The 11,778-nt window shown below is 47.5% G+C and overlaps 2 protein-coding genes across 4 annotated transcripts; both read right to left on the bottom strand.

The window, feature by feature from the left end:
* LOC8070659 (digalactosyldiacylglycerol synthase 1, chloroplastic) lies at positions 1,980–6,344 on the bottom strand. 3 transcript variants are annotated; one of them, XM_002448986.2, is made up of 7 exons: positions 5,777–6,344; positions 4,859–4,891; positions 4,395–4,482; positions 3,833–4,314; positions 3,490–3,756; positions 3,021–3,370; positions 1,980–2,905 (listed from the first exon to the last, which is right to left on the bottom strand). In XM_002448986.2, the coding sequence occupies exons 1-7, from the start codon at positions 6,215–6,217 to the stop codon at positions 2,350–2,352; spliced, it is 2,217 nt and encodes a 738-aa protein (XP_002449031.2). In that variant the 5' UTR covers positions 6,218–6,344; the 3' UTR covers positions 1,980–2,349. The 3 variants fall into 3 exon arrangements, with proteins under 3 accessions (XP_002449031.2, XP_021317017.1, XP_021317016.1); XM_021461342.1 differs by having other exon boundaries at positions 4,859–4,925; positions 5,777–5,901; XM_021461341.1 differs by having other exon boundaries at positions 4,859–4,947; positions 5,777–5,876.
* Positions 8,369–10,182, bottom strand: LOC8070658 (putative pentatricopeptide repeat-containing protein At3g13770, mitochondrial). The gene has a single exon (XM_021461343.1). The coding sequence runs from the start codon at positions 9,359–9,361 to the stop codon at positions 8,777–8,779; it is 585 nt and encodes a 194-aa protein (XP_021317018.1). The 5' UTR covers positions 9,362–10,182; the 3' UTR covers positions 8,369–8,776.

Genomic DNA, 11,778 nt, shown 5'->3' with positions numbered 1-11,778 from the left:
CGCGGAGTGCGCGCAAATTTGCGCGTGGAGCACCCCTGAATAGCAACTTCTCAAAATTTGGCAAGTCCTTTAGCAAACTATTGGAGAATTAAATTTGTTGTTTTTTCCAAATAAACAAGGATAGCAAGTGCAAATGGCAAACCATTGGAGATGCTTGTATGGTAAGAAAGACAATTAATTATGGCTTGACAATATTGCCATGTGGGGTCAGTAAGATCAACATGCGAAGTGATGTTTCTTGATTCTATGTGTTAGCATTCCCGCATTGTTTTTCGGATCTCGACAATCACTTCGTTCATTTTTTGCTAACCTTTTTCCTCCTTCTGCCCTATTCGCTGAAACGTTTCTACGGCAGATGCTGATTTATTGCGAGAGAAAAACATTGATCTATGACTGGAAAAGTATGGTTGATTTTGGCTTGAATGTTAGCTGCGTTCAGAATCATTCACTCTTTTTCATTCATAGAATAGTATTTTTTTTCTGACAACAAATCACCGTGGGCATCAGCCACATGTTTTAAAGTGAAATACATGAAGGCCTTGTTTAGTTCCAAAACTTTTTTGGTTTTCGTGTAGCACTTTCATTTGTTTGTGGTAAATATTGTCTAATTATAAACTAACTAGACTCAAAAGATTCATCTCGCGATTTATAGACAAATTATGTAATTAGTTTTTTACTATATTTAATGTTTTATACCTGTGCCGTAAGATTTAATGTGACGAGAAATTTTTAAAAAAATTGATTTTTGAGTGAACTTAAGTTCGTTTTCACTCGCGAAGGGCGTACGAGTAGCAAATATACTGCATAAAAAAAAAAGTTGAAACAGGGCGGCACCACCCTACCCTGCCAGGGCTCGGTGGCAATGGCAACAGGGATAGGAGAAAAGGCCCACAGGCTACGCTGCCCCTGCCCCGTCCTGCACTCCTGGCCGCCTGTAACGAGATACCCACAGGGCAGGGCACCACGGACCACACAACCCACACATGCCCAGCAAAGAGTGACGTGGCGCATCTCATAGCAGCTACGGCCTTGCTTAGTTCCAAAATTTTTAGCAAAATACGCGTCGTAGTACTTTCGTTTGTATTTAATAAATATCGTCGAATCATGAACTAACTAACCTCAAAAGATTCATCTCACAAATTACATGTAACTATATAATTAGTTTTTTTTATTTATATTTAATGTTGTATGCATGTGCCGCAAGATTTAATATGATAGAAAATTTAGAAAATTTTACAATTTTTTTTGGAATTAAACAAGGCCTAGGTACTGTAGGGCTAAGCTCTAGAGCTCTCTTCTCATAATCTCTCTCTCTCTACCCACTGGGCACTGCACTGAACCCCATCATCAGTGGCCTCCTGTATTGTACGTACTCTTACCAGGCACGGTCACACGGACATTCCAGCTCCATTCTCCCCCAAAGCCATGGCTCACCAATCATGACAGTCGATGGTACACTGCCCCTAGCTAAACAGTGCACACCACCACGTTCATGCAGTAGGTAGGTAGAGCCTAGAACAAAGTGTAGGCAGCATCAACAGTAGCACAGTACAGTACCAGTACACAGCACTTGAATCGGACAATGCAGTGCGGTGCAAACATATAACACAGGGACATGGTCGTCGTGTGGGGTTCCGATGCAGTACCAGTGCGCTGGCCTTGTTTAGTTTCCAAAAAATTTTGCAAAATTTTTCAGATTCTTCGTCACATCGAATCTTTAAACGCATGCATGAAGTATTAAATATAGACGAAAATAAAAACTAATTACACAGTTTGGTCGGAATTGACGAGACAAATCTTTTGAGTATAGTTAGTCCATGATTGGACAATATTTGTCAAATACAAACGAAAATGCTACGGTGTCGATTTTCTAAAAAAATTTGGAACTAAACAAGGCCCGTCGCCACCAACCACCTTTGGTGTACTATGGCATGCATCATGCATGGTAGTAGCTACTGTAGCTACCAGACACGGCAGCGAGACCAGCAACAGCACGACGCAGCATGCGCGTGCATGTTTCATTCATCGATACAATAAAATGCAGCTACAATACACCTCAACCCTGAGGAGCCCCCAACACTTCGATCTGCCCAGACTGAACGAGGTTGCAATGTCTCCTGTTCTGTAACTCTGCTCAAAACTCCGTGGCTTGACAATGGAGCTCTCTTGAAATAAAATTCCAGCTAGGTGGGGGAAACTCTCCCCACCGTTTATTTCAAAAAAAAAAACAAAACAAAAATGAACATGGCTTGCCTTTGCCACCAGAGATGAAAACGCTAGTGTTACAGACTGTAGAGCTATATAGAGAGAGATACGACTACACCTGTATACTGCTAACGCTAGGAATTACTACCAGCCGTAGACCGGGTTCTGTACCTGGGGCGGTGGGAGGTGGAGGTCCAAGCTATGCTGCTTGTTGTAGTCCCGGGTTCCGGGGACGGCGCCCGTCGACAGCCTCAGGAGCTCGCTGCCGGTGAAGCAGTAGTGCACGAACGCCAGGCCACCGTCCACGACGTCCGACATGTTCGGCGCCGAGGCGGATCTCCTCATCCTTGTGTCCCTGCTCTTGCCGGATTCAGTGGTGACGGAGCTGGTGCATTCGCTGCTGCTGTCGCTGTTCAGGACCTTGTCGAGCTCGGAGTGCTCCATGAACCGCTGGGTGGCGGCCTCCCAGGACAGGTCGTACCGCTGCTCGGGGGTCAGCGGCTGCGGGTCGCGCGTCATGGCTTCCTTCACTCTGGCGACGAAGTCCTCGGATGTTTTGTAGGTCAGGCAGTTGGGGAACGACCGGAAGAAGTCGTTGGATGGATGGTCGGCGCACACCACAAACTTGCCCATCGCTAGCGCCTCCGCGGTCGCGGTGCAGAGGACGTCGCTGATGCTCGGGTTTATGAAAACCTTGTACCTGGAAATGGAACAGGAGGACAGGCATTCAAATTGACAAGAGAATAATGATATAACATCATCACATATAGGCAGGCAGACGGGTGTTTGAAAAAGGCAACTGAGTGGTCTTTTACCCATGAAGAGAATCATCAGCATGGTCCCGGCCTTTATGAAAGTTGAGGTTCAGATTCAACTTCCTGGCAGCCGATTGCACCTCGTGTGAATCCTCGCCGTTCCCATAGATGTCCAGCTTGAAGCCTTCCAAATCACTCTTGTGCTTTGCGAACAAATCTATTAACTCTCTGTAACCCTTGGCCCATACCATCTTCCCCAGAAAATAAGCTCCTTTAGAGAAGGATTGCTGGCCAGACTCCCGCTCTGCTGCTATCCTCTCTCCGACCTCCAGAAACTTTGGGTTCACACCATGCACATTGCAGATCATCGACTTGGGCAGATCTTGAGTAGCACCAGACAGCCGCAAAATCTACATAGCACAAATTCCATCAGCCCACAACAAACAATAGACAGCTTGTTATATAGCCTACAACCACACATCACACGGATGGGTCAAACATCAGAGGAATAACATATTTCGTTGAGTACCTTATGGCAATAAGCTCTGGCGACCAGGTTATTAATATGCTTAACGAAAAAGGCCTGAATAGCACCATTCTTCTCCCTCTTGATGTACTCCAAATAATTTGTATGCACTACACCGACCACATGATTGAATTTGTCTGTCCAACGTTTCCCATGATGATACCAGTTGAGGTGCTCGGGCTCTTCCAAGATTGCAATATCAGCTTCCTTTGATGGTATAAACTGTGAAGTGTCCCCAGCGGGAATTATGCTTCTCCTTTCTTTTTGAAACTGTAGTTGGAAAAAAATGCAACTAAATGAGCTATTGCACATAGTGTTCAAACATTGTGCTGAAAAAGAAAGTTACCTTTCCAGGATAAAACGATATTTTGAAGTCTGTCTTGAAACCAACTCTTTCCTCCAGCCAATTCCTCATATAAGTTTCTTGCTCTTGTGGTGAACTAAAAGTCATGCTATTGGGGTACACAAGTTCTTGATCCGACTTACAAAGCCAGGGCACTACCAAAGTTACATCTTGCTTGGAAGATTTAGCCAAGTATGCAGCTCGAAACAAAGGATTCACAGCCGTTCCAGTCATCCAGGGAAGACTGGCAGTGGTGACTATGGCAACATGTCTCTTGCCAGATATGTCAGACTTAGGGCCATCACTCCAAAATCCACCTTCATAATGGTGTCCTGTACTCTGTAGGACACTAGCTATTCTTAGGTCGAGTTCATCCCCAACATTGTCATTTCTCAATGAAGATGGTTCACTTTCTGACAAGAACCTATATGCAGGGTGGTCCTTGCGCTTGCTGCATAGAGACTCCACCAACTTGTCACATACATCTAAAGCAGATGAGAAAGAATAATCAGCTCAATGCAAGCTAAACATTATAGCTATTGTAAACAAAAATCAAGCATGTTACCTCTTTTTATACCAAGTTGGTCAAATAGTGGTACAGATTGTTTTACAAAATAAGCAAGAAGTTCTCCTAAATCCAGTGGTGGAACATCCTGCATGCACAAGACACAAGAGCGATACTAGTTATGAGAATGCAAAAGTGGACAAGATTGACTAGACTGTGTTCTAACAAGATGGAATGTTCATCTTTTGCTTAATAAGGATTTACAAAGATATACAAAAGAGATTAGTTGTACCAGGATTTCGGGAAAGTGTTACATAGTGACCATATTACTTTACATAAGTAATGTATTGAAAGCAACATTTAACATAATGATTTTGATTTAGATTGAACATTCTTGCAAAAGTCACTGTCAGAAGTCAGTAATTAATTTTAAGCAAATACAAGATGCCACTATGAGCAAAAGATTTCAGAAGTGAATCTCCTTGACAGGATCGTGCAACAAGAAGTGAATCCAGAGGACTAACCTCAGATGTTTCAGGCGCAAAGGTCATAGATTTCTGCAATAAGAAGTGCAATGGTGCATCAATTAATCTGCTACAGGAACAAGAGCAGTCTGCATCATGTATATCCCGAGATAAGCTTAATTAAGATTGACATGTTCCAAGCCAGTGTAAATTACATGAATATGCAGATACTGAATCTATTGAAAAGTGAAGACTATGACTAAATTTCCAGCTGCTGACTTTTCATTGTTGAATTCTAGTCAAGCTCTATAAGTTCCGTTTATATAAATCTAATATGGAGAAAATAAAATTGGTTAAACTTGTAGTAGACTTCACAGAAGAACATCTCTATGAGCTTTGAACCTCCAATTGATTATAATATTACTACCTTCCTTAACTCATTCGGTACTCGATTTGTAATTTCAATTCTAACCAAATTCTATTATATGGCGCCGCACATAACAAAAATATCAAATCCATTGAGCAGCTAACAGTCACAGAGTGCTCCTTCTAGCCTCATTTTCTTCCAAATATGTTAAGTATACTAACCAAAATCTTTATTTTCACACTTTGTTTTTCAAATTCACAAGTACTCTTTGGATCATAAAAATACTATTTAGCAAAGCTACTAAAAAGATATGCACGATTCCACATTAAATTTGTGTCCACAAAGCAATTCAGTTTGAATCGCATGAGAGTTTATTCCCATATAAATTCAAACAAACATCTCCATTTGACACCAAGGGAACTGCACAATTTCCACAATCAACTTCTTCCAATTGAAAGAAAAAACACACACACACTCAAGTAAGTTGAGAGTCCTGCTCAATTTGCGACATGTTAGATTTTGCGTTGTGCCTGTTGCTTGCTTCTCAAGGTTTAGTATATCCTCTTCCTAATCAACAGTGAAGTATTACCAAAAGTTTTTAGGAAGCTTACCAAGCTGAGCTTGAGCTTGTGCAGCATGTCGCTGGGCGACTGGGCCTGCGTCCTCCGCTCGAGCTCCCTGAGGCGTGCCTTGACCATCCTGACGGGCTCCCACTCCTCGGCCTCCTCCGCCTCCCACCTCCACCTGGCGGCCCTGGCGCCACTCCACGCGTCGGCCTCGAACGCCTTCCCGATCGCGGACAGGTCCAGCCGCGTCCGCGCCGAGGACGCCGAGGACGAGTAGGCGCGGCGGAGGCGCGCGAACAGCTCGGGCTCCGGCACCGGCGCGCTCAGGAACGTCTCGAGCTCCTCGGCCCGCGCCCGGATGAGGCGGAGGTCCTCCCGCAGCCCGCGGGAGAGGAACGAGAGCGCACCTTCACCCGTCGTCCCCGCTCCGCCACCGCCGCCGGAGGCCGCGGCGGCCGGGCGGGTGTCGACGCCGAAGCTGGCCATGTGGACGATGCGGCGGCGGGTGGGGATAGCCGGATAAGGCGCTGCGGCGGGAGGCTGGCTGCGGCGGTGGTGGAGTGGTAGTGGAGGGAGGGCGGTGGTGGTGGTGGTGGCGGATGAGTGGAACGGATGGGGCGAGGAGGAGGAGGAAGAAAAGCAGCGGTCGAGGCGATTTCGCGGGCCCCGGCGCCGGTTGCGGTGGCGGCATGGAGGCGGTGAGGTGGACCCTGTCGGGCGACAACGGGAAGGCCACACGCGAAAGCAACGGCTCAGATGAAGGTTGTGAGGAAATCGACGGTGCCAGATGCTTCCAGCTGCTGCTCCTCCACGGGCCACAGGCCACGGTCATGAATTCCAGTTGAAAAAAATTGGAGTAGATTGGTTTTACAAGATCTGTATACAGAATACAAATTATGATGAAACTTCTTCTGAACCTTCTTGAGGACCCGTTTGAAATGCGTGAATCAGGAATTTACCAGGAATTAGTTTGACTTCATTGGAGAGAAAAAAAGAACACATAGAAATTATGATGAAACTTCCCGGTCATAAGTTACAACGGAATTTGGCATACTTGCTCTAAAATTTGGCTTAGCATAGAACAGCTCTTTTTATCAATCAGCATTCAGCAGGGAGATAGAGACAGAAGTGCACATATCGTCATGGCATTCTTCATGTACAGGCAGATTAGCATAGAACCAAGACTGAAAGCGACGCTCATTGGAGTCGACTCGGCAGCTGAGTTGGAGCCTTGCACGCTTGGCAGTGCTGCCCTAGTAAAAGACCGAAAGCAACGGCCATGGGCTGTTCTTGGCAGACAGCCCGCCGTGCAGCAAACGCCACTGCGGCACAGGTATCTGAATCTGGTACATTCTTCGAACCTGTATATATACTTGTAGCCTGTACAAGTGCACGGTGGCAGGTTCTTCGTCAGATGCCACTGTGGTAGTCGAGCTCACCTTCAGGCTTGCTTCAGCTGGCTGCCAACCTCCGACTCTGGGTGCCTCTCCCTGTCAGGGATCAGCATCAGCGTACAGATGTTTGGCAGAGGAGAGAATTACCCTGCCAGCCGCGGAATTGCTGGACATGGAGAATACCATGAAATTTCCCTTTGTGAGTTGCTTTGGATGCAAGGAAGGCCAAAGATGCTGATGCTTATGCGTTTATCCGTTTCTTCTGCCTTACCTGGTAATGTGTTTCCAGCCCTCAGTTGATTTGTCTTCAGTCAGGAATTCAGGATCAGTACCAGAATCTGCGAAATACACTGGCCCAACTTTCTGCAAGTCTATTACAGCCATATGTGAGTTATCCAAATGATGTGAAGTCTGAAGTGCTCCAATCACAGGCCAGGCTTAATGTCAACTCAACACGAGACAGCGTCGACTGGTAAGATTGCTATACTCCAAGCATATGTGCAGTATTTGTCTCGCCTGCTACTGTGGTCCAGGTTTCAAGCTTGCAATTTAAGTTGCTTTTTTTGGTCAGCAACAGTATCAGAATCTTTGAAATTCCTAGGCCCAACTTTGAATTCTGTCACAGAGGCACAGCCATATCCTAATTATAAGAAGAATCTTCAGAGTTCCAGTCAGATGACATTCTTCATGTTAACTCAGGAAGTATGGCACCGAATAAATCTGGTTGTTAAGATTCTTACTTCAGGCATGTCTCCGTTATAGCACAATACCAATTCAAGTACTGGCTTTCTAAGCACAAGCGGCCATTCCATTTCCAACAATGTCAGCAAAATGCATTTCCTACCACAGAAGATGTTGGAAATTCAGCAGCTTCTAGACCTTAATTTCAAGCATGCCTCACCACAAGTTTCCCGACATGACAGCAACGCCTAATTTGTCAGTTTCATGGAAGTCCCAATCAGACCCTTGTTGCACAAAACTTTACTAGGGCCTTGTTTAGTTCCCAAAAAGATTTGCAAAATTTTCTAGATTCTCGGTCACATCAAATCTTTAGACGCATGCATGGAGTATTAAATATAGACGAAAATAAAAACTAATTACACAGTTTGATCGGAATTGACGAGACAAATCTTTTGAGTCTAGTTAGTTTATGATTGGATAATATTTGTCAAATACAAACGAAAGTGCTACTATTTCTATTTTGCAAAATTTTTTGAAACTAAACAAGGCCTAGAAGTTAAACTTTTGTAATCCAGCATCCATTTTTCACAAGTCCTGACTGCACTGCTAGCTCCAGTAAAGTTGATGTGACAATTTACCGTCTGAGACAAGAAAATTGACATGACAATCTATATACACACATGGGCATTTGTTGCATTCAGGCACAATGTTCATGTGATGCCAAAACTGACCTGAAGACCTTACCACCCACAGCAGACAGCAAGTCAGTGAACAGATTTCTGATTTTACCAGCTAGGAGGGACTCTTGCTGGATGAACGACTGAATAAAATCCAATGTACTAACAGGCAACCACAGTCAGATTCATGTCCAGGGAATCATCGCAAAAGAAGCACGATGATGGATGATCAGATCTCGGGTCTGAACTCAACTGCATTTCAACTGCTGATGCATTAGTCAGACCGCGAGTTTTCACGCAATGCCATACCGGCGCATGAGCCCGGCCACCCGCTCGGCGACGTCGACGCGGCCGTGCACGCGGCACGCGGCGAGGAGCGCCGCGAAGATGACCCTGTCGGGGCGCGCCTCCATCCGGGCCACGAGCCGCTCCGCCTCGTCCACCTCCCCGGCGCGTCCCAGCATCTCCACCATGCACGTGTAGTGCTGCAGCGCGGGGCGGGGCACCCTCGCGAACACGCGCCTCCCCTCGGCCACCATCCCGGCGCGCGCGCACGCCGCCAGGAGCACCGTCACGGCCCTGTCGTCCGCCTCCGCCTCCGGGACGGCGAGCAGCGCCAGCGCCTCCGCGCACCGGCCGTGCGCCGAGAGCGCGCCGGCGAGCGCGGTGCGGGACGAGAGCGTCGGGGGCGTTTCGTCGAACAGGGCGCGCGCGGAGGGGAGGTCCCCGCAGGCTGAGTAGCCCTGGATGAGGGACGCCGCGAGGAGGGCGGGGATCCCGCGCCGGAGCACCGCGGCGTGGAGAGAGGCCACCAGCGGCAGGGACGGCAGGGCGGACGCCCGGCGGAGGAATTCCGCGTAGCGCCGGCGCAACCGCATCGCTGGATGGTGGTGCCGCCGCCCCCCGTTGGACGCTGCTGCCCAGTTTGCGTGCACAAGCAAGGGTGGACTGAGGTCAGTCGGCCCATGGGCCGTGAGCGATGGTAGTGACGACCGGGCTCTTGCACTGGGTCAGCTCTCGCTTCTGTTGCCACCAACAATGTCCCACAGACTGAGGTGTCCAACGTGATGCCATCAGCAACATCAACTGCAACGCTTGAGGAGGAGGAGGTGCGTCGGGGGCTAACAAAGAACCGGCGAAGAGGGTGTCCACGAGCCACTCCCCGTTCACGCCAGTGCCAGGGCTACATTAACAGTCTACTATATGCATTGTTCATTCAACTAGCAGGGCAGCTTATGGCGTGACAATAGTGTCCAAGACAACCCATATGTATAAGTACGGTTGCATAATCAATCCTTGTTTCAAACAATTAGGGTGTGTTTGGTAGCCTGGTTGTTTTTAGCCTGGCCCCAATTTTAAGCCAGGGCACATTTGGCCTGGTCTACCTCGCCCAACAGGCCTCTGTTTGGTTGGCTGGGCTGGTACTTTTGCCTGGGCTGATTTTTGTTTGGTTCACTGCTTATACAATTGGCTTGTATTGCTGAGGCCCATGGACATCTGTTTGGTTGGATGCACATCCATGGGTGAGGGAACTGTTTCTCTGTTTCGGTGCCCCGCGGTCTCTGTATATCAGCCCGGCCCCTTACCCCTTCGACTTCCTCGCCTCATTCATTCACCTCCCTTCTCCCTCACCCGAGCTCTTCCTCACTCGAAGTCCGCTCCCTTCCCCGAGCTCTCCGTCGTCTTGGCCGAGGCTCCCCTGAGCTCGATGTCGGACACGCCGAAAGCTGGAGGGTCAAGCGCGATGCGGCGCAGTCTCCGTCGCTACGAAGGTGCCACCGGGTGCCCATGCTTCTCCGACCGTGAAGAGCCACGGCGTGGTCCGGCCACCGTTGTCCACAGCAACGACACAGCGTCGAGGATGCAATCTGTGCACGCCGAGGAGACTGACTCAGCAGACTCAAGCAACCACAGCGCCACCCAGCTCCTCTCCGATTCGCAGGCAAGATTATCCACACGCCCACCTAGGGTTTCGATTAAATCCCCTCTCTCCCCCAATACCCTCTTTTCCCTATTTTGTACCAGAGATTTGATTTCGTATACATGATTAATCCCCAATTTGATTGTCAATCTCTTTTGGTTTGTCCTAGCCGTCTTGTACCAAATTGCAGTTAGGGTTGAGATAATTGAATCGTCCATCTCGTTTTGGTAATAGGACAACAGCGACAGTGCGGTTCCTGACGCGGTCCTAGAGCCAGAGTGGTCAGGCTTGGGCATCGTTCGTATACCCAAGTGTGCTCATTCTCGCCATGCGACGCTGAAGAAGGCAATCGGTGGCAAGCACGCAGGCCGCCGCTTCCTGGGGTGTGCCCTTCAGGTGTTCCTTTACTGACTTTCTATTTGTCATTTGAATCTTGTCCCCAGTAGTGTGTTATGCAAACTGGTTTTTCATTGAATTAGAATGAGGAGGAGCAATGTCAGTTCGTCGAATGGCTTGACGAGCCCTGGCCTGAAAGGATTCAGGAAAGCCTAAAGGATGTTTGGAAGGCTGTCAAGCAAGACAAGCGCAACAAGGCAAGGGTCTCTGAAGCACTGCAGCGATCCTTAGAGAAGAATGATACTGCTACTGCTCAGAGGGTTGCTCTGCAAGATGAAGTTAATAGGACCAAGAGGATGGCAGAGCGTATTTGTAGGGGCTATCAGAGGCAGGCCATTGTTGCGAAGGTGGAGAAGAACACGCTGATGTTCCTGATGTACTGTCTGGTTGGGGTGATCATCCTCCTGGTTGCTGCTATGGTCTTCAAGACTAACTGAAGTGTGTCGTAAATGTGTCAGTAGACATTCCTGTTATCTTTTGCTGAAGCCAAATGTTAGATTATGGACTAACCAATGGTTGCTGTGGCTGGCACCTTTTGATTGCGCCTACTGTATTGGTGCAATCCCTTTTGTAAGCAACCAAACAATGTTGTTTGAGTTGGCTAGATAAGTGTGGTGTTAGATCTTCAGACTTGTTAGCTATGGCAATGTTTTTAATTACTCACTGTTGTTATCTTTTCATGAACCCAGTTGTAAATGGTAGATCTTCATACTTGTTAGTTGTGTGGTGTTTGAATCTAGCTGTTACCAGGGACAATGGTGGTTCAAATCTAGTTGTTTATGTATGTCTTGAACAAATTTGGTTTATGTTACATGCACCAGCAAACTCATGAGGCCATACTTTAAGTTCGAGGCTACAACAGAAGGTTCAACAACAACCTACGATACAACAAGTATGCCTGCACAACAACGATAGTGGCGAAAACGATGACTAGTACAACATATTTGATAGACAAAGCATGATCCTTAGGTGCGGCCT

The sequence above is a fragment of the Sorghum bicolor genome, chromosome 5, assembly GCF_000003195.3.
Source record: "Sorghum bicolor cultivar BTx623 chromosome 5, Sorghum_bicolor_NCBIv3, whole genome shotgun sequence".
NCBI lineage: Eukaryota > Viridiplantae > Streptophyta > Magnoliopsida > Poales > Poaceae > Sorghum > Sorghum bicolor.
The sequence above is the reverse complement of the archived record's forward strand: the minus strand, read 5'-3'. Positions and strand labels throughout refer to the sequence as shown.

Excerpts from the sequence above, each read along its gene's own strand:
- LOC8070659 (XM_002448986.2), bottom strand. The coding sequence starts at position 6,217 with ATGGCCAGCTTCGGCGTCGACACCCGCCCGGCCGCCGCGGCCTCCGGC. Across the intron at positions 4,892-5,776 it reads ACAAGCTCAAGCTCAGCTTG|AAATCTATGACCTTTGCGCC; the intron begins GTAAGCTTCCTA and ends TTCTTATTGCAG. Across the intron at positions 3,371-3,489 it reads CCAGAGCTTATTGCCATAAG|ATTTTGCGGCTGTCTGGTGC; the intron begins GTACTCAACGAA and ends TGTGCTATGTAG.
- LOC8070658 (XM_021461343.1), bottom strand. The coding sequence starts at position 9,361 with ATGCGGTTGCGCCGGCGCTACGCGGAATTCCTCCGCCGGGCGTCCGCC.